Source organism: Oncorhynchus clarkii, chromosome 3 (assembly GCF_045791955.1).
Source record: "Oncorhynchus clarkii lewisi isolate Uvic-CL-2024 chromosome 3, UVic_Ocla_1.0, whole genome shotgun sequence".
NCBI classification, from domain to species: domain Eukaryota; kingdom Metazoa; phylum Chordata; class Actinopteri; order Salmoniformes; family Salmonidae; genus Oncorhynchus; species Oncorhynchus clarkii.
Genome location: NC_092149.1, coordinates 13,023,835 through 13,046,924, shown reverse-complemented (window position 1 = coordinate 13,046,924; position 23,090 = coordinate 13,023,835). Strand labels below are relative to the sequence as shown.

The following is a 23,090-nucleotide window of genomic DNA, read 5'->3' as shown; positions in this document are numbered from 1 at the left end:
GCATAAGGCATATGTTTTGTCCATTTGCAATATGATTTCATAGGAAGTCAAAAGTCAAAAGTCAAAAATGTCAAAATTTGGTAAAAAACTTCACACATCCTTAAAAAAGTGCTTTCTGGACCGTTTTTCAAAATTCTTTCGATTTTTGTGTCAATTACACATGTATAAGAACTTTATCAACATACTTTAGTCATTCTTTATTATCTTTTTTTTATTTTATTTTTACTTGTGCATAAGGCATATGTTTTCTCCATTTGGAATATGATTTCAGAGGAAGTCAAAAGTCAAAAGTCAAAAATGTCAAAATTTTATAAAAAACTTCACACACCCTTAAAAAAGTGCTTTCTGGACCGTTTTTCAAAATTCTTTCGAATTTTTGTCAATTACACACGTATAAGAACTGTATCAACATACTTTATTCGTATTTTATTATCATAATTATTATTGTTTTTTTTACTTGTGCATAAGGCATATGTTTTGTCCATTTGCAATATGATTTAATAGGATGTCAAAAGTCGAAAATTTGTTTTTTTTTTAAACTTTAAAAACTAAAAAAAAGTGCTTTCTGGACCGTTTTTCGAAATTGTTTCGATTTTAAGACAATTAATCATGTGTAAGAAGTGTATGAATATACTTTTGTAAAATTTTATTTCATAATTTTATTTTTTTTACCTGTGCATAAGGAATATGATTTGTCCATTTGCAATATGATTTCATAGGAAGTCAAAAGTCAAAGTCAAAAGTCAATTTTTTTGGGGCCAAAATTGACTGAACTGATGAACTCGGGACGGCCGGGCAGTGATAGTTGTTCATTTCCATCACTCGTTGTGTTGATTTCATCATGTCCATTTGGTGATGTTTTTTCACTATAGAATCATATTGCAAATGCACGTGCATTTGCAATATGTTTCAGTGGGCATTTACCATCACGAATTTGTCATGCTATAAAAATCCTGCAGGAATGTGAAATTGACTGGACCGATGAACTCGGGATGGCTTTGCAGTGATTCTGGTTCATCTCAATCGCTCGTTAGTGTTGATTTCATCATGTCCATTTGGTGATGTTTTTTCACTATAGAATCATATTGCAAATGCGCGTGCAACTGGTAACCGAAAAAAAAAAAATGATGATTTCATTATGTCCATTTGTTTATGTTTCCTTACTTTTTCAAAGTCACTGTGCATTTGCAATATGTTTTAATGGGCAGGTACCATCACGAATTTGTCATGCTCAAAATTCAAACTATACTTTGCTCAAACTATACCTTTGTCAACTTGTATTATCATAATTTTTTTTTGTTTTACTTGTGCATAAGGCACATGTTTTGTCCATTTGCAATATGATTTCATAGGAAGTCAAAAGTCAAAGTCAAAAGTCTATTTTTGGGGGGGCCAAAATTGACTGTACTGATGAACTCGGGATGGCCGGGCAGTGATAGTTGTTCATTTCCATCACTCGTTGTGTTGATTTCATCATGTCCATTTGGTGATGTTTTTTCACTATATAATCATATTGCAAATGCACATGCATTGTTGTGCAACTGGTAACCGAAAAAAAAAAATGGTGATTTCATTATGTCCATTTGTTTATGTTTCCTTACTTTTTCAAAGTCACTGTGCATTTGCAATATGTTTTAATGGGCAGGTACCATCACGAATTGGTCATGCTATAAAAATCCTGCGGGAATGTGAAATTGACTGGCCCGATGAACTCGGGATGGCTTTGCAGTGATTCTGGGTCATCTCAATCGCTCGTTTGGGTTGATTTCATCATGTCCATTTGGTGATGTTTTTTCACTATAGAATCATATTGCAAATGCACGTGCAACTGGTAACCGAAAAATAAAAAAATGGTGATTTCATTATGTCCATTTGTTTATGTTTCCTTACTTTTTCAAAGTCACTGTGCATTTGCAATATGTTTTAATGGGCAGGTACCATCACGAATTTGTCATGCTCAAAATTCAAACTATACTTTGCTCAAACTATACCTTTGTCAACTTGTATTATCATAATTTTGTTTTTGTTTTACATGTGCATAAGGCATATGTTTTGTCCATTTGCAATATGATGTCATAGGAAGTCAAAAGTCAAAGTCAAACGTCAATTTTTTGGGGGGCCAAAATTGACTGAACTGATAAACTCGGGATGGCAGGGCAGTGATAGTTGTTCATTTCCATCACTCGTTGTGTTGATTTCATCATGTCCATTTGGTGATGTTTTTTCACTATAGAATCATATTGCAAATGCGCGTGCAACTGGTAACCGAAAAAAAAAAAATGATGATTTCATTATGTCAATTTGTTTGTTTCCTTACTTTTTCAAAGTCACTGTGCATTTGCAATATGTTTTAATGGGCAGGTACCATCACGAATTTGTCATGCTCAAAATTCAAACTATACTTTGCTCAAACTATACCTTTGTCAACTTGTATTATCATATATTTTTTTTGTTTTACTTGTGCATAAGGCATATGTTTTGTCCATTTGCAATATGATGTCATAGGAAGTCAAAAGTCAAAGTCAAAAGTAACGATTTTCCTCTGTGCAACTGGTGATCTGAAATGTGCAACTGGTGATCTGAAATGTGCAACTGGTGATCTGAAATGTGCAACTGGTAACCCCCCCCCAAAAAAGTGTTTTTTTTTGTTTATGTTTCCTTACTTTTTCAAAGTCACTGTGCATTTGCAATATGTTTTAATGGGCAGGTACCATCACGAATTTGTCATGCTATAAAAATCCTGCAGGAATGTGAAATTGACTGGCCCGATGAACTCGGGATGGCTTTGCAGTGATTCTAGTTCATCTCAATCGTTCGTTAGGGTTGATTTCAGAATGTGAATTTGGTGATGTTTTTTCACTATAGAATCATATTGCAAATGCACGTGCAACTGGTCACCCAAAAATAAAAAAATGTTGATTTCATTATGTCCATTTGTTTATGTTTCCTTACTTTTTCAAAGTCACTGTGCATTTGCAATATGTTTCAATGGGCAGGTACCATCACGAATTTGTCATGCTATAAAAATCCTGCAGGAATGTGAAATTGACTGGCCCGATGAACTCGGGATGGCTTTGCAGTGATTCTGGTTCATCTCAATCGTTCGTTAGGGTTGATTTTAGAATGTGACTTTGGTGATGTTTTTTCACTATAGAATCATATTGTAAATGCACGTGCAACTGGTCACCCAAAAATAAAAAAATGTTGATTTCATTATGTCCATTTGTTTATGTTTCCTTACTTTTTCAAAGTCACTGTGCATTTGCAATATGTTTCAATGGGCAGGTACCATCACGAATTTGTCATGCTATAAAAATCCTGCAGGAATGTGAAATTGACTGGCCCGATGAACTCGGGATGGCTTTGCAGTGATTCTGGTTCATCTCAATTGCCCGTTAGGGTAGATTTCAGAATGTGACTTTGGTGATGTTTTTTCACTATAGAATCATATTGCAAATGCACGTGCAACTGGTCACCCAAAAATAAAAAAATGTTGATTTCATTATGTCCATTTGATTATGTTTCCTTACTTTTTCAAAGTCACTGTGCATTTGCAATATGTTTCAATGGGCAGGTACCATCACGAATTTGTCATGCTATAAAAATCCTGCAGGAATGTGAAATTGACTGGCCCAATGAACTCGGGATGGCTTTGCAGTGATTCTGGTTCATCTCAATCGCTCGTTAGGGTAGATTTCACAATGTCGCTTTTGGTGATGGTACCTCACTGTTTAAACATATTGCAAATGTAAAAGAGTTAAGTGGACAAGAGTCCATCAGTCAATTAGATATCATTCTGACACCAAACTGATACAAACTGACACCAAACCCACTTTTTCCAACTCGTTTAGTAGCCAACTATTACATACTTCAGAGCTGGCCCAAAATTCACAACGCCTTCGGTTCAAACCATAAAAAAGACATAAAACACGTAGTTACGTTCTAGCTGCGGGTCCATTTCTTATGTTATGTGTTGGCCTAGCTGAGGCGACCCCGAATCACAAGTTTCGGCTCGATAGGTCATTTGGTGTCCGAGAAAAACCCTAATTGGTGCTGAAAATCCACTATTTTCCATGACTTGCTACGGGGTCCTTGAATGAGCTATCGGACAGAAACGTTGGGGTCTGTCTATATGGGCCGAGACGTTCGCAATGCACCTAGTCTTGCGACTCTGGGACATTTCTAAATGTCGTCATTTTCGTGATGCAAAAATGAATTGAAAGTATTGCAAATGTACGAGGCTGTTTCTCGGTCCGAGAACCGTCTAGAGCCACGTAACTCACCACGCACCATCGACCGGAGGTCTAGAACAGGTTTCTAAAGTTTCGGAACTCTAGGTCTGACGGTTCTTTTTTAGCTCGAACAAAGCTAACTATTGCAGCCACTGTCTGTCTCTACGCACCCCAATACGTCCCTCCATCCAAGTTGTGTTTTAGTGTGATTTTTTTTCCTTTGATTTTTTGGGGGACAAATGACTGATTTACAGTTCATGGGGGTTGCCTAATCACACATATGAAGTTTTGGAAAGATCAGACTTTTTTAACCCCTCAAAACAGCCCCTGAGACACCATTTATGGCACTTCCGGTTGGCACAGGCATAAGTCACCACATATCCTCATTGGGGTATGCTTTTACATAATACTGAGTTTTAAGTCTTTACGTTAAGAACTGAGTTATTTACGGAGGGTTTAGTATGTGTGTGTTATTTCAGAAAATCATAGAAAATCACAGAAATCTCGCAGAGCTCCGCAGCACACTTTATGAACACCCTGCAACTGGATCTGTAACCGTTCTTAAATGACGATAGATAAATTGACACCGGAGGGACTTTGACCTGAAGTGGTATGCTTTTACATAATACTTACAAGACATTAGTTTTGGAATTGTTAGTTAAGAACCGCATTAACATCTGAGTGTATGTGACATATAAAATTTGATTTGATTTGATTTGTGTGTTATTTCAGAAAATCATAGAAAATCACAGAAATCTCGCAGAGCTCCGCAGCACACTTTAAAAAGATTCGTATGAACACCCTGCAACTGGATCTGTAACCGTTGAAGAAAAAAAAACGCCTATTTGTGAACATCACCAAGTTGTCATTGTTCCGTTTCTCTTAAATGACGATAGATAAATGGCTGGTTCTTTTTTTATTGACACCGGAGGCTCCTTGACTTTGACCTGAAGTGGAAAAATAATTTCTCTATTTCCATTTTGGACCTTTAATCCCAGAAAAATGGCCATAACTCAAAAACCGTTGAGGCCTAGACGCCATCTTCTTCTGGGCCAACTGCCCATTATGCCAAATCTACACTCACCAAGTTTCGGCTTCGAAATATTTTCCGTTTTCGAGATAAGGCCCCGTCGTGATTCGTGATGTTTTGCCAAATTGCCATATGATTCCGTATGCCCTCTTGTGGGAATTTTCGGGATAGCGGAAAAATGGTCCAAAACTTGTTTATTTTATAAAACGGAAACCGAATGTCCGACAAAGTTAATTTGATGACTTCCCGGTAGGTCCGGCCCTACCGCACGGCCCGACGCCGACCGCAAATTTTACAAACGATTTTGGACGTCTAGTAAGGGACCGTACATTTGCAATATGGACTTTTTCACTAATCATACACGAAATGCCGAAATGTTCCCTTAAGGTATGGAGAATGACAGATCTATAATGCATGTAAATGTGTTCAGGTCTCCCCAAAATGTACATAGTGCAGCTTTAAGTATCTGTCTCTCAATCTGTATGACTTGTCAATCTCCTATCCAGAAGTGGCACCTCAGGTCCCAGAGTAGTGTGGTGAAAAATGCATTCTGGGGCCCGTAGTTTTTCCTGATCTGGTAACCTAACCAGGTGAAACTCCAGACTTTACACAGTATGACATGATTCATCTGTTTAATATGGGCCTTGATGGGACAGAGTTTGTCTAATAGTCACATGGTTTTAAAAAACTCCTGGAAAAACTCCTGGCCTTGTAGAGAATGAAAACCCTGTAAAACTGCTGCAACATTGTACTTGTTCATAGGAATTATGTTTTAAAGAAGGACTAGGGGGGTTTCCTACACAGAGAAAGCAGCATGATTGGACAGTAAAACACACTGGGTTTAGCTTGCTTTATGCAGGTTTGCATTGTGTAGTCCTGCCCTATGCAACTGTAGGCCTAATTAAACATGTACTCACAGTCTATGTCAGCTACTGTGTTTATTGATTCATTCCAGTTAATCGTTTTGAATTGAAAAAGTCTAGGTAGTCTAGTTCGCCCAAATTTTGAATATAAACCAAATTTGATCCCATTTATATTTCTCACAAACAGATAGGTTCTGAATACAAAACGTCTACTGTTCACCCAAAGGCACTCGTTACATTTTGAATGCTTTTCAGGACAGGAAAATGGTCTATTTCACACACTCATGAGGAGAGAGAGAGACAGCGGGGGTGAGGAGAGAGAGACAGTGAGGAGGGGGTGAGGAGAGAGAGAGCGAGAGAGAGAGGAGGGGGTAAGGAGGGGGTGAGGAGAGAGAGACAGAGAGGAGGGGGTGAGGAGAGAGAGACAGAGAGTAGGGGTGAGGAGAAAGAGACAGAGAGGAGGGGTAAGGAGAGAGAGAGAGAGGAGGGGTAAGGAGAGAGAGAGAGAGAGGAGGGGTAAGGAGAGAGAGAGAGGGGGGGTGAGGAGAGAGAGACAGCGAGGAGGGGGTGAGGAGAGAGAGAGAGGGGGGGTGAGGAGAGAGAGAGAGAGAGAGAGGGGAGGGGTAAGGAGAGAGAGAGAGGAGGGGTAAGGAGAGAGAGAGGGGGGGATGAGGAGAGAGAGAGAGGAGGGCGTGAGAGAGAGACAGCGAGGAGGGGGTGAGGAGAGAGAGACAGAGAGTAGGGGGTGAGGAGAGAGAGACAGAGAGGAGGGGTAAGGAGAGAGAGAGAGGGGAGGGGTGAGGAGAGAGAGAGAGAGAGAGGAGGGGTGAGGAGAGAGAGAGAGGAGGGGGTGAGGAGAGAGAGAGAGAGGGAGAGAGCGAGAGAGAGGAGGGGGTGAGGAGAGAGAGACAGAGAGGAGAGGTGAGGAGAGAGAGACAGAGAGGAGGGGGTGAGGAGAGAGAGACAGAGAGGAGGGGGTGAGGAGAGAGAGACAGAGAGGAGGGGGAGAGGAGAGAGAGAGAGAGGAGGGGGTGAGGAGAGAGAGAGGAGGGGGTGAGGAGAGAGAGAGAGGAGGGGGTGAGGAGAGAGAGAGAGGGAGAGAGCGAGAGAGAGGAGGGGGTGAGGAGAGAGAGACAGAGAGGAGAGGTGAGGAGAGAGAGACAGAGATGAGGGGTGAGGAGAGAGAGACAGAGACGAGGGGTGAGGAGAGAGAGACAGAGAGGAGGGGGTGAGGAGAGAGAGACAGAGAGGGGGGTGAGGGGAGAGAGAGAGGAGGGGGTGAGGAGAGAGAGAGAGAGGAGGGGGTGAGGAGAGAGAGACAGAGACGAGGGGTGAGGAGAGAGAGACAGAGAGGAGGGGGTGAGGAGAGAGAGACAGAGAGGAGGGGGTGAGGAGAGAGAGACAGAGAGGAGGGGGGAGAGGAGAGAGAGAGAGGGGAGGGGTGAGGAGAGAGAGAGAGGAGGGGTGAGGAGAGAGAGAGAGGAGGGGGTGAGGAGAGAGAGAGAGAGGGAGAGAGCGAGAGAGAGGAGGGGGTGAGGAGAGAGAGACAGAGAGGAGAGGTGAGGAGAGAGAGACAGAGAGGAGGGGGTGAGGAGAGAGAGACAGAGAGGAGGGGGTGAGGAGAGAGAGACAGAGAGGAGGGGGGAGAGGAGAGGGAGAGAGAGGAGGGGGTGAGGAGAGAGAGAGGAGGGGGTGAGGAGAGAGAGAGAGGAGGGGGTGAGGAGAGAGAGAGAGGGAGAGAGCGAGAGAGAGGAGGGGGTGAGGAGAGAGAGACAGAGAGGAGAGGTGAGGAGAGAGAGACAGAGATGAGGGGTGAGGAAAGAGAGAGAGGAGGGGGTGAGGAGAGAGAGACAGAGAGGGGGGTGAGGAGAGCGAGAGAGGAGGGGGTGAGGAGAGAGAGACAGAGAGGAAGGGGTGAGGAGAGAGAGACAGAGAGGAGGGGGTGAAGAGAGAGAGACAGAGAGGAGGGGGGAGAGGAGAGAGAGACAGAGAGGAGGGGGTGAGGAGAGAGAGACAGAGAGGAGGGGGGAGAGGAGAGAGAGACAGAGAGGAGGGGGTGAGGAGAGAGAGACAGAGAGGAGGGGGTGAGGAGAGAGAGACAGAGAGGAGGGGGGGGGAGATGAGAGAGAGAGAGGAGGGGGTGAGGAGAGAGAGAGAGGAGGGGGTGAGGAGAGAGAGACAGAGAGGAGGGGGTGACAGAAATAAATGAGAGAGAAGCACATTACTCCCTCTTTCTTTCGCCCTGTTTCTCTCTTCAAAACAACAGCTGGGACAGGTGTGTTTTTACTGATTGTAGAGAGTGCACATGCTGACTCTGTCAATGTATGTGTATGTGTGTGTGTATGTGTATGTGTATGTGTATGTGTATGTATGTGTGTGTGTGTATGTGTGTATGTGTATGTGTATGTGTGTGTGTGTGTGTGTGTGTGTGTGTGTGTATGCTGAGTCTGCACCGTGTTACACCCTTCAGCCCCTGCTGTTCTTATTAAATCTGTTTCTGCTGAGAATAATTTGATCCTTCAGATTAATCAATCTCAATTTGACATTACCAGTGAAGTGAAGGCTTAATCAAATCAAATCAAATGTTATTGGTCACATACACATGGTTAGCAGATGTTAATGCGAGTGTAGCAAAATGCTTGTGCTTCTAGTTCCGACAGTGCAGTAATATCTAACAGTAATCTAACAATTTCAACAACTACCTAATACACACAAATCTAAGTAAAGGATTGGAATAAGAATATATACATATAAATACATGGATGAGCAATGACCGAGCGGCAAAAGCAAGATGCAATAGATGGTATAAAATACAGTACATACATATGAGATGAGTGAGGCAAGATATATATATCTCTCTCTGTGTGTGTGTGTGTGTGTGTGTGTGTGTGTGTGTGTGTGTGTGTGTGTGTGTGTGTGTGTGTGTAAGAGCGAGAGCGAGAGAGAGAGAGAGAGCGAGACTCAGGAAACAGAGGGATCCTGTTTGTGAGCAGACTGCCATTGTTCCAGTGATTAAACACACAACATCTTGTCCCCCTCTAGCCCGTACTCCCCAGACAACCATACCCTAACTCTCTCTCCCCAAGACACGTACACAATCACAATGATCATATGGGTGTGTATTAACCCATTGTAGCTTTGTCTAGTCTGTGTGTCTCCATACAGTAGATCCTTCTATTGTCCCTATCTCTCTCCTTACATTGGGACTACACCCCTCCAATCAGCCCCTCCTTCTCTCATCAACTATTCCCTTCATCTCTCTGTATTATTCCTAGTTTATATCAGAGAACCCCCCCTGCGCTCCCTACACCCTTTCCTTACACCCTCCCCCCTAAAGGCGCCAAGCCAAACAAGTGCGCTCGCATACTCCCTTAAAGGTAATGCTTTACTCATCTCGTATGTATATACTGTATTCTCTTCTACTGTATTTTAGTCAATGCCACTCGTCCTAATATTTATATATTTTTTAATTCCATTCTTTTACTTTCAGATGTTTGTATTGTTGTGAATTGTTAGACACTACTTCCCTGTTGGAGCTAGGAACACAAGCATTTCACTACACCCGCAACAATATACACTCCCTCAAAATTGTCAGAATTAAACAAAGATATCTCAAGAAATCTGTCATTAATTTAGACGTTTTTGCAGAGGAGATCTAATGGCCTAAACTCACCAAAGGCGACCGTGCGAGGCGTGTGTGTGATTTATTTTAGAATGTATTGTTTTGAATTATAATGACCCAACCGAAGCCAGTGCCTCGCTCAATAAGAACGTGTCTCTATTGTTGCCTTCTATCGCTGGTGCTGTAGTCACACAAAACACATATTTTGTCATTATTCACTTTTTTTTTTTTTTTGCTAATTTGAAATGGAAGAGATAGCTAAGGGTTGAGGCTTTACCATACATACTACATTAGATCAATTCATCCACTTATGGAAACACAACATTGCTATCAACAAAGATGATCGGAGACGGTCTATCTTGCTAAAATAAAGTCACTGTTCTGCACGTCCTTTCTGCCCGCCCACTTCTGGTGAGTTTTTCACATCATTGAATAATTCGTACTGTTGACCAATGATGATGAAGGGGAGCAGACTTTGGCTCCAGATCTTCAGTTGGCCTCGAGAAAACAAAGTGTGCGCAAACAGCAAAAACAAACCTTGCCGAAGACCAAAACGAAGAAAGACATAATTTATATATTATATGAACAAATAATATGAACAAACTGTTCCCCACAAGAAGCATGTGAACGCCTTCAGATCCCTCATCTCTTCCTCCTAGAGTAGAGCTCTAGTGTTTATACTGAGATATCCTCTTCTATTTCCAGTTGAATCAAAACCAGACCATCTAGTAGTCACACCTGTAGGCTGCCTCTCTAGGTCTCTCTCTCCCTGTGGCATAGCTAGGTCTCTCTCCATGTGGCATAGCTAGGTCTCTCTCTCTCCCTGTGGTATAGCTAGGTCTCTCTCTCTCCCTGTGGCATAGCTAGGTCTCTCTCTCTCCCTGTGGCATAGTTAGGTCTCTCTCCCTGTGGAATAGCTAGGTCTCTCTATCCTTTTCCTTGATCCTTTCCTTCTCTCTTACATCTCCTGTTACACTCTGTCAATCTCTGATGTTCCATTGACCCTATTCCTCCCATCTTCCTTTTCCATGTCCCCTCTCTCTCCTCCCCCTCTTTTTCCCCACTCCCACTCTCTTGGTGTTGTGTCTGTTCTCAGTAGGGAGGCTGGATCTTTTGAGTACAGGAAGAGAAGCTGGTACACACACACACGCTGAGAAACCCGAAACACAGCCGTTCCCACAGCTGCCCAATCAGGCAGTGTTGGCTAGGAAAACACACTTACTCATGCGCACACACATCAACACATTCTCATTGCAGAACAATCACACTGCTTTGTCTCACTCACACAAGCTCATTCCCAGTATCACCCAATCACGCAAGGTCTCACACACTGCTTTCCACACAAACAAATCTAAGGGTAACCTCATTAACCCTAAAACACAAACAAACCCCACATAACTACAAGAGCAGGGGTGTATTCATTAGTCAGATTCCATTGCGAAAGTGTTTTGCAACGGAAACTGTTTACTCTAGGAAGCAAACAGAACCAAAACGGGGAGGGACCTACCTGAATTTGTCCAATAGAAACTTACTTTCAGAGTAAACGGTTTCTGTTGCTAAACGTTTTGCAACTGACTAATGAATACACCACTGGTGTTCCACATGGTCAAGTGCAGTGCTCTCACCTCATTCAATATGTCTGCATATTCAGCCAATCAAATTGTACCTATTCATGTTAGCAGTAGGCCTATGTGGATACTCTTTATCCACACAAAGAAAAACACTGGATAACAGTATAAAACATTTATTCAATCAGTCTGAAGAAGCAGCAAAGCCCCAACTCCCTTATTTCCAGAGTGATAATATCCCATTAAAATAGCATATGTAGAATACCCTATACACAATCCAATGCATCAACAACAAGAGCACAGACAATATACTGACAGTATATTTAGTTTGGACAAAAGTAAACCAATAAAAACAAAAAAACACAACGTGCACATGCACACGAAGACATACAGTGCTTGCGAAAGTATTCGGCCCCCTTGAACTTTGCGACCTTTTGCCACATTTCAGGCTTCAAACATAAAGATATAAAACTGTGTTTTTTTGTGAAGAATCAACAACAAGTGGGACACAATCATGAAGTGGAACGACATTTATTGGATATTTCAAACGTTTTTAACAAATCAAAAACTGAAAAATTGGGCGTGCAAAATTATTCAGCCCCTTTACTTTCAGTGCAGCAAACTCTCTCCAGAAGTTCAGTGAGGATCTCTGAATGATCCAATGTTGACCTAAATGACTAATGATGATAAATACAATCCACCTGTGTGTAATCAAGTCTCCGTATAAATGCACCTGCACTGTGATAGTCTCAGAGGTCCGTTAAAAGCGCAGAGAGCATCATGAAGAACAAGGAACACACCAGGCAGGTCCGAGATACTGTTGTGAAGAAGTTTAAAGCCGGATTTGGATACAAAAATCTACCAAGACCTGGCCGTCCCTCTAAACTTTCAGCTCATACAAGGAGAAGACTGATCAGAGATGCAGCCAAGAGGCCCATGATCACTCTGGATGAACTGCAGAGATCTACAGCTGAGGTGGGAGACTCTGTCCATAGGACAACAATCAGTCGTATATTGCACAAATCTGGCCTTTATGGAAGAGTGGCAAGAAGAAAGCCATTTCTTAAAGATATCCATAAAAAGTGTAGTTTAAAGTTTGCCACAAGCCACCTGGGAGACACACCAAACATGTGGAAGAAGGTGCTCTGGTCAGATGAAACCAAAATTGAACTTTTTGGCAACAATGCAAAACGTTATGTTTGGCGTAAAAGCAACACAGCTGAACACACCATCCCCACTGTCAAACATGGTGGTGGCAGCATCATGGTTTGGGCCTGCTTTTCTTCAGCAGGGACAGGGAAGATGGTTAAAATTGATGGGATGATGGATGGAGCCAAATACAGGACCATTCTGGAAGAAAACCTGATGGAGTCTACAAAAGACCTGAGACTGGGACGGAGATTTGTCTTCCAACAAGACAATGATCCAAAACATAAAGCAAAATCTACAATGGAATGGTTCAAAAATAAACATATGCAGGTGTTAGAATGGCCAAGTCAAAGTCCAGACCTGAATCCAATCGAGAATCTGTGGAAAGAACTGAAAACTGCTGTTCACAAATGCTCTCCATCCAACCTCACTGAGCTCGAGCTGTTTTGCAAGGAGGAATGGGAAAAAATTTCAGTCTCTCGATGTGCAAAACTGATAGAGACATACCCCAAGCGACTTACAGCTGTAATCGCAGCTACAAAGTATTAACTTAAGGGGGCTGAATAATTTTGCACGCCCAATTTTTCAGTTTTTGATTTGTAAAAAAAGTTTGAAATATCCAATAAATGTCGTTCCACTTCATGATTGTGTCCCACTTGTTGTTGATTCTTCACAAAAAAATACAGTTTTATATCTTTATGTTTGAAGCCTGAAATGTGGCAAAAGGTCGCAAAGTTCAAGGGGGCCGAATACTTTCGCAAGGCACTGTACGACCAAAATACAAACACAACGTGCACATGCACACGAAGACATACGACCCAAATAAAAACTTTGTGTATGAAACACAATACGAATGGAATTCTTAGTCTTCCCTCAGTTCATGGATTTAGAGACCAAGTACCGATGATGTAGAGTACATGCCATGTCTGCTTAGAGTAGGGAAAGGGTTGCAAAACTCCAGGAACTTTCAATAAATTATCTGGTTTTCCAGAAATCCTGGTTGGAGGGCTCCAGATTTTCTTCTTATTCCCTTCAGATTCTGTGAATCCTCCAACCGGGATGTCTGGAAAAACAAGTTCCTGGAGTTTGGCAACCCTAGTAGGGATGGACAACTGAGGGCTCTACACCCCAGCTACAACTAGTACTACTAGGAGCACACAGTCCTGCCTCTTCCTCTCTCCGTGGTACTTAACTGATCCATTCATATAACTGATTAACTAGCGAGTCTAGACCTTAGACGTCTGGTTATCCAGGTGACCTTAGACGTCTGGTTATCCAGGTATTCAGTGCTTTCAGAAAGTATTATTCAGCCTCATTCTAAAATGGATTTTATATATAATAATAATCCTCACCAAGCTTAAACAATAGCCCATGATGACAGAGTGAAAACAGGCTTATATACATTTCTGCAAATCTATAAAAAAAACAGAAATACCTTTATTTACATAAGTATTCAGACCCTTTGCGATGAGACTCGAAATTGAGCTCAGGTGCATCCTGTTTCCATTGATCCGGTTTCCATCCTTGAGATGTTTCTACAACTTGATTGGACTCCATCTGCTGTAAATTCAATTGATTGGACATAATTTGGAAATGCACACACCTGTCTATATAAGGTCCCACAGTTGACAGTGCATGTCCGAGCAAAAACCAAGACATGAGGTCAAAGGAATTGTCCATAGAGCTCCGAGACAGGATTGTGAAGAGGAACAGATCTGGGGAAAGGTACAAAAACATTTCTGCAGCATTGAAGGTCCAAGAACACAGTGGCCTCCATCTTTCTTAAAGTGAAGAAGTTTGGAACCAGCAAGACTCTTCCTAGAGCTGCGCCCGGCCAAATTGAGCAATCGGGGGAGAAGGGCCTTGGTCAGGGAGGTGACCAAGAACACTGACAGAGCTCCTCTGTGGAGATGGGAGAACCTTCCAGAAGGACAACCATCTCTGCAACATTCCACTAATCACTCCTTTATGATAGAGTGGCTAGACAGAAGCCACTCCTGGCCTGAATGCCAAGCATCATATCTGGATGAAACCTGGCACCATCCCTACGGTGAAGCATGGTGGTGGCAGCATCAGGCGGTGGGGATGTTTTTCAGCGGCAGGGACTCGGAGACTAGTCAGGATCGAGGGAAAGATGAACGGAGCAAAGTACAGAGAGATCCTTGATGAAAACCTGCACCAGAGTGCTCAGGACCTCCGACTGAGGCAAAGGTTCACCTCCCAACAGGATAATGACCCTAAGCACACAGCCAAGACAAGGCTGGACTTGAACCCGGTCTAACATCTCTGGAGAGACCTGAAAATAGTTGTGTAGCAACGTTCCCATCCTACCTGACAGAGTTTGAAAGGATCTGCAGAGAAGAATGGGAGAAACTCCCCAAATACAGATGTGCCAAGCTCATAGTGTCATACCCAAGAAGACTCGAGGCTGTAATCGCTACCAAAGGTGCTTCAACAAAGTACTGAGTAAAGGGTCTGAATACTTATGTAAATCTGATATTTCCATTTTATAAATGTACAAAATAAAAACAATTAAACCTCTTTGCTTTGTCATTATAGGGTATTGTGTGTAGATTGATGAGGAAAAGAAACAATTGAATACATTTTAGAATAAGGCTGTAACGTAACAAAATGTGGAAAAAAACAAAGGGTCTGAAAACTTTCCAAATGCACTGTACATCAGTCTAGTTAAAAGAGAAGGATAACAACCCAGCAGATACTGTGGCTACCAGGAACAGTTGTTCACCCCTAGTTCACAGGGCACCATAGTGATGAGGACAGACAAGTCAACTATAAAGGTGAGGGGGTCTCAAACCCCACTAGAGGCGGGATCATCCTGCCCTATTAGTTAGAGCGATTCAACCAATAGCAGCGCATTGATGCTGAGCAAAAAACCTCCCACTGGGTAACAGAGACTGCTGTGATTGACAGGGCAGGACTGTCCCGCCCATGGTTGAGTTCTCAGTAATGATGTCCCAGACTAGTACAGAAGGCACAAAAAGGAAGTGGTGGAGGGAGAAAGACGAGGAAGATGCCCCTAACCACTGATACAGGGTCAGATATTTATTCATCATTTTTCATCCCCCATTGCTAGGGTACTCTGATCCTAGATCTGTGATTAGGGACAGCTTCTGCCTTGAGAGGAGAAAGTCTTCTTAAACCCCTGGTGGGTAGGAGTGATCATGAATCATTTACAATATGAGTAACAATATCAGTGATTGACAGCCTGACCATGATAGGGTCAAGAAGCCTGTTATCTCTCTCCCTTGTAACCATTGGTGTGAGTCTCCAGCCACTTAGATTTCGATGAGCTTATAGGATGGCACGCCTTGATTGACAGATGCAAATCTCCAGAACAGGAAGAACCGGATGAGACTGGTCACAATGCCTGGTGTGTTTGGAACCTGGAACACACAAACAAACACAAAGAGGGTAAAGCCTGGCGGGTAGGAGCGTTGGGCCAGTAACCGAAAGGTTGCTGGATCGAATCCCCGAGCTGACAAGGTAAAAATCTGTCGTTCTGTTCCTAAGGCAGGCAGTTAACCCACTGTTCCCCGGGCGCCAAAGACCTGGACGTCGATTAAGGCAGTTCTCCGCACCGCTCTGCCTCAGAGGGGATGGCTTCAATGCAGAAGACACATTTCAGTTGTACAACTGACTAGGTATCCCCTTTCCCTAAAGGTAATTTACAATCATTTAACAGTCCCCTTCCATCTAGCCCCTACCATGTCTCACATACAGTCTGTCTCTGCCTGGCCGGTTCCCCTCTTTCCACTGGGATTCTCTGCCTCTCACCCTATTACAGGGGCTGAGTCACTGGGGCTCTTTCATACCGTCCCTAGGAGGGGTGCGTCACTTGAGTGGGTTGAGTCACTGATGTGATCTTCCTGTCTGGGTTGGCGCCCCCCCCCCCCCCCCCCCCCCCCCCCCCTTGGGTTGTGCCGTGGTGGAGATCTTTGTGGGCTATACTTGGCCTTGTCTCAGGATGGTAAGTTGGTGGTTGAAGATATCCCTCTAGTGGTGTGGGGGCTGTGCTTTGGCAAAGGACTGGCCACCCCTCATAGTCTGGTTCCTCTCTAGGTTTCTTCCTAGGTTTTGGCCTTTCTAGGGAGTTTTTCCTAGCCACCGTGCTTCTACACCTGCATTGCTTGCTGTTTGGGGTATTAGGCTGGGTTTCTGTACAGCACTTTGAGATATCAGCTGATGTACGAAGGGCTATATAAATACATTTGATTATTCAGACCCCTTGACTTTTTACACGTTGTTACTTTACAGCCTCATTCTAAAAATGTATTAAATACATTTCTTCTCTCTTCAATCTACACACAATACCCCATAATGACAAAGCAAGAACTAGATAAAAAAAAACTAATACCTTATTTCCATAAGTACTCAGACCCTTTGCTATGAAACAGAAAGAAATGGAGTTCAGGTTCATCCCGTTTCCATTGATCATCCTTGAGATGTTTCTTGATTGGAGTCCTTGATTGGACTTGGAGTCCACCTGTGGTAAATTCAATTGATTGGACATGATTTGGAAAGGCACACACCTGTCTATATAAGGTCCCACAGTTGTCAGAGCAAAAACCAAGCCATGAGGTCGAAGGAATTGTCCGTAGAGGTCCGAGACAGGACTGTGTCAAGGCACAAATCTGGGGAAGGTTACCAAAACATTTATGCAGCATTGAAGGTCTCCAAGAACACAGTGATCTCCATCACTATCAAGAATTTTGGAACCACCATGACTCTTCCTAGAGTTGGCCACCCGGCCAAAATGAGCAATCGGGGGAGAAGGGCCTTAGTCAGGGAGGTGACCAAGAACACTCTGACATAGCTCCAGAGTTCCTCTGTGGAGATGGGAGAATCTTCCAGAAGGATAACCATCTCTGCAGCACTCCTCCAAATCAGGATTTTACGGTATCGTGGCCATGTCTGGTGGAAACCTGGCACCATCCCTACGGTGAAGCATGAATGTGGCAGCATCATGCTGTGGGGAGGTTTTCAGCGGCAGGGACAGGGAAACTAGTCAGGATCGAGGGAAAGATGAACGGAGCAAAGTACAGAGAGATCCTTGATGAAAACCTGCACCAGAGCGCTCAGGACCTCCGACTGAGGTGAAGATTCACCTTCTAACAGGACAACAACCCTGCCAATACAACGTAGAACTGGCTTCAGGACAAGTCACTGAATGTCCTTGAGTGGCCCAGCCTGAGCACAGACTTGAACCTGATCAAACATTTCTGGAGAGACTAGAAAATAGGTGTGCAGCGACAATCCCCATCCAACCTGACAGAGCTGATCTGTAGAGAAGAATGATACAGGTGTGCCAAGCTTGTAGTGTCATACCCAAGAAGACCCGAGGCTGTAATCACTGCCAAAGTACAGAGTAAAGGGTCTAAATACTTATGTAAATGTGATATTTTAGTTGTGTTATTTTTAATAAATTAATACAGTTGCAAAAATGTTTATAAAACGTGTTTTTGCTTTGTCATTATGAGGTATTGTACGTAGATTGATGAGGGAAACAAATATTGAATACATTTCAAAATAAGGCTGTAACGTGGAAAAAGTCAAGGGGTCTGAATACTTTCAGAATGCACTGTATACACACACACACCATGATATAGTAGTCTTGCAGCTGTAGTCCATAGAGCGTCCAGGATGTTGAGGTGAGGAAGGTAGCTACAGTCAAAGAGAAGGACAAACGCTCCACACTACCAGTACGCACTATCTCCATCTGACAGAGAGAAGAGAGGGGGAGAGAGAGAGAGGAGGGGGTGATGAATTGACACAATTCCAATGTATACAAAAAGACAGCAGATGGGATAAGACACAAACCCAGAACAGGAAGACACAGATGAAAGGCAGAAAATTGACACAGGACCATATGAGACAGACAGAGGGAGAATGAGACAAACAGGAAGGTGGAGGGCAGGGCTGCACAATTAATCAAATTCACATCAAAATCGCAATATTGACATGTGCAATATCCATATAGGAAGAGATCCATATTGCATGCAATAATTTGAAAAGCCACGTGTAACATCCGTTTTTATAGTTTACTCAGTGTGTCTCTCTTCTTGCAGCTGCTTCCCACACACCAAGCCCCACCCCCTGTCACTCAAGCAGCACACTTCCTATTCCCTCCCAGGCCCACCCATGGCTGCGCCCCTGCCCAGTCATGTGAAATCCATAGATTAGGGCCTAATGAATGTATTTCAATTGGCTGATTTCCTCATATGAACTGTAACTCAGTTGTTGCATGTTGAGTTTAGATTTCTGTTCAGTATATATCGCAATATTTGTACCCCCCAAAAGATAATCACAATTCAACTTTTTGCCCATATCATGCAGCCCGGCGGAGGAATAAACAGAAACAGAGGCAACGAGAGGAGGCAAAGGGCAAGGGGAGAGAGCGTGATGAGAGAGGTGGTCATGTTCTGACGATGGAATCTAATTGGCCTGTTGTTGGTCTACCTTACATATTTATGAGAGTATGTGAGGAATCTGAGAACTGTGGGTATCAGGGTGGTAGGTATCAGAACATTGGAAAAATAGGTCTGTTTGCCAGGCTAGTGAGTGTATGTTATCTGAACTTTGTATTAAAGTTGTATAAAAGTTTCTTCACCAGTGCGTGGAAGACTGTGTCCAATGCGTGGACATAGGGTGCATATTGTATAAACACTGTAAGAAAGGGTTTGCATATTTACCAGGTCAGCGAGTGGACTCAGGTACATGCTGATAGTGAACAGGCTGCAGGTGAGACCTAGCTGGGCCAGCTGAGACTCTCCCTGAGGCAGGACAACACTGAAGTACAGCCAGCCTCCACAGACCACTCCTCCTGCTAGTAATGTCTGAGAGGTCACTCGCCTCTGGAACGAACACACACACACACACACACACACGTTTACTGACCCCATACTAATTTGAACCATTTTGGCACACACCCTAAAACTAGGCTTCAAGCAGGGAACCAGTGGGCAGATATACTAAAAGCGTACTTCAAACCCTAACGGAAAAATACAAACAATGAACTAAAGCAAACAAACCTTGAATATCTACAGAAAACCATCATTATGATATCTACAGAAATGAACACCAGACCATCTCTAAGACAAACGAATGCACTCCTGGGGGATTCAGGTCTGGCCGTATCTATGTGATAAGTGACTATAAAACACTGTGGTCAGCTCACCTTGTCAATGGTGTAGTGGCAGTAGGAGAGACTATAAAACACTGTGGTCAACTCACCTTGTCATTGGTGTAGTGGCAGTAGCAGAGGATGTAGAGGGACTGTAGACAGGCTCCTATGGTGTTAACCAGGACCAGAGTCCCATCCGTCTTCAGTATCCCATAATACAGCCAGCCCAGGTTACTATAGAGACAGACAAGACTTTAGCTCAGTGGGCTAACACAGTATGACTTGTGCAGATGACCCAGGTTTAATCAGTGGTTACTGGCACGTTGCCTAGGCACCACACACACAGCTTACTTGAGGCATGTGGTGAGGAAGGGGAGGAACTGGACGTTATCTGCACTTTTGGAAGCTCTCATCTTCTTCAGGTCCGTCCTGACACACACACACACACACACACACACTTTTAAAAGACCTGCTTGCAAATCTAGCATAAGAAAAAGGATGCAACTGAACTAAAACATTATTTTATTATCACCTGTCCTGAGTATTCTATTTACACAAGCCTCAGGCATTGAACGAATAACTAAGCAAATATTTGATTAACTCATATCTGTGAGATAAGGGTGAACTAGCTAGCTAGCTAACCAACACCGAGCTAGCTATGTTTCCAAAGTTTAATTCAATACAAACAAGCAAATTAGAACTGAATTTGGTCTCTGCGCAAGTTTGCGATGTTGGCAATAAAGAATAGGTATCTAGCTAACGTTTGCTACTTAGCCAGATAGTTTCTCTGAAAAGCAAGAAAGCTTTCAAACTTACAGTCCAGTCGAGAACATCCCGACTGTAAATACGATACACGCCCATGATAGAAACTGCAAAAACTCCATAGATCGGAAAGGGGAATATGTGGAGCACTACCTAGATAGCTAGGTATGTGTCTAAATTGTGAGTAATTTCGCTATGAATATCAAATCAGCTATCGTGCAAATAGTTGACATCTGCATCAGCGACTCAACGTTGACGTCGTTCTAACGACACTGTAGTTCCGTGTTTGTAATCAGGGGCGTATTAATTTCGCCCATTCTGTTGCAAAACGTTTCGTATACGGAAGCAAACAGAACGTAAAGAGAGACACCTAACTTCACGTGTCCAATAGAAAATCTCGTTTTGCTCTGTTTGCTTCAGTTTGGTTCTTTAACGGCTTAATGAATACGCCACAGTATTCTGAAATAATTCTGCACTCTGATTGGCAGATAAGGATGAGAGGATGGATAGGTTTCCACCAATGAAATGATGGTCAATATTTATTATTTTATTTAACTAGGCAAGTCAGTTAAGAACAAATTCTTATTTTCAATGACGGCCTAGGAACAGTGGGTTAACTGCCTGTTCAGGGGCAGAACGACAGATTTGTACCTTGTCAGTTTAGGGATTTGAACTTGCAACCTTTCAGTTACTAGTCCAACGCTCTAACCACTAGGCTACCCAATATGACGATGGATGATTTAGCTTGTAATCCAGCATGGACTTTAGGTACAGATCTTGGATCAGCCATTCTCCCAAAACATGAACCTTAAAACAATTAAGGGAAAGAATGATTAACTGACCTTAGATCAGTGTCCACGGACAACGCTATCCACCTCCTCTCCCTGGAGACATGAAGTTGCATCTGTGATCACCAATAATGGGATTTAGATGTTGCCGAGTGCACCGCTACATCAGTGTCCAGGGACATATTATAAGGTCACTAAAAGCACTCATTTAGATGAACACAGCAGAATATAGTCTATGTCTAATGTGCAGCACTCATTTAGATGAACACAGCAGAACATAGTCTACGTCAAATGTGCAGCACTCATTTAGATGAACACAGCAGAATATAGTCTATGTCTAATGTGCAGCACTCATTTAGATGAACACAGCAGAATATAGTCTATGTCTAATGTGCAGCACTCATTTAGATGAACACAGCAGAATATAGTCTATGTCTAATGTGCAGCACTCATTTAGATGAACACAGCAGAATATAGTCTATGTCAAATGTGCAGCACTCATTTAGATGAAAACAGCAGAATATAGTCTATGTCAAATGTGCAGGAGGGGGAGATCATGATACTCTGATCAAATAGTGTAAAACCACAGTCTGTTTTGGGGTAGGTAGGCTACTGCTGCAAAAACCTACTACTCCTACTGCTAGCAGGTACTCCCCCCCCCCCCCCCTTAACCTTTATTTAACTAGGCAATTCAGTTAAGAACAAATTCTTATTTACAATGACGGCCTAGGAACACTGGGTTAACTGCCTTGTTCAGGGGCAGAACCACAGATTTTTATCTTGTCAGCTCGGATACTATATCTGTGCTCCATAATAGCTGTATATAACTCCCATCTTTAGCAAATAATATCCTAATGACATATTCCTCTATGGGACAGACAACAAGACGACAGTCAGAATACTGGGATGTCTAGTAGTGTAGTCTGGGCACAGTGTGAAGTTTTCACCTTGGAGGCATGCTGGGTTGGAATGAATGACCTCCTCTGCTGTATCATCACTGAGATCCAATATAAATACCCAAATATAGCCTGGAATGTTCTAAACAGTGTAACTTTATACCACATACACCCTCTTCACAATATCCACCTTTATGCTATATAGGATAATAATGAGCAATAGGGTTTTGTACATTGCGAGGGGGAACTCATCTCAGTCACTACAGTGTGAAGTGGAACGGCTCCTAAATCATGTTTTGCCTGTGTAATAAACATTTCCATGTGAACAAAAAGGAGAGCAGTTGTAGATGAAGTCAATCAAAAATCAACCTGGTTTATTACAAGTTGCAACAGGGAGACACCACCGAGCATGAAGCAGAGAAAATGTCTCTTGGAGACAGAACCTTAATATCTTAATCAGACAGCACCAAATGTTCTGTAAACAGGAGCCAAGAGGCTTGTAGGAAGTCAAAACAAAAAGGCAATGACTTTGTCAGCTGCTACAGAATCACACAGTGTTCAGAATGATATCAATACAATACAACAGTGAATAATCAGTGTGTCCTCAGTCCTTGTACTTGGACATCCATTCTTGCGTCAATCATTGTCAACAGATACGGGTAATTATCAAGTCTAGTGACCATCAACCCGCACTAGCATTTCGCTACACCTGCAAAAACATCTGCTAAATATGTGTACATGACCAATAAAATTGTATTTGATCAACCCACACTAGTGACCATCGACTCACACTAGTGACCGTCAACCCGCAATAGTGACCATCAACCCACACTAGTGACCGTCAACTCACATCAGTGACCATCAACTCACACTGATGAACGTCAACTCACACTAGTGACCATCAACTCACACTAGTGACCATCAACCCGCACTAGTGACCATCAACCCACACTAGTGACCATCAACTCACACTAATGACCGTCAACCCACACTAGAGACCATCAACTCACAGTAATGACCGTCAACCCGCACTAGTGAC

At 42.9% G+C, this 23,090-nt stretch overlaps 1 protein-coding gene across 1 annotated transcript; it reads right to left on the bottom strand.

Moving 5' to 3' along the window:
- Nucleotides 1-11,475: 11,475 nt before the first annotated feature.
- LOC139405723 (sugar transporter SWEET1-like) lies at nucleotides 11,476-20,661 on the bottom strand. The gene is made up of 8 exons (XM_071148148.1): nucleotides 20,422-20,661; nucleotides 19,957-20,034; nucleotides 19,716-19,839; nucleotides 19,175-19,336; nucleotides 18,082-18,201; nucleotides 14,796-15,868; nucleotides 13,211-13,681; nucleotides 11,476-11,710 (listed from the first exon to the last, which is right to left on the bottom strand). The coding sequence occupies exons 1-6, from the start codon at nucleotides 20,487-20,489 to the stop codon at nucleotides 15,761-15,763; spliced, it is 660 nt and encodes a 219-aa protein (XP_071004249.1). The 5' UTR covers nucleotides 20,490-20,661; the 3' UTR covers nucleotides 11,476-11,710; nucleotides 13,211-13,681; nucleotides 14,796-15,760.
- Between the last annotated feature and the right edge of the window lie 2,429 nt (nucleotides 20,662-23,090).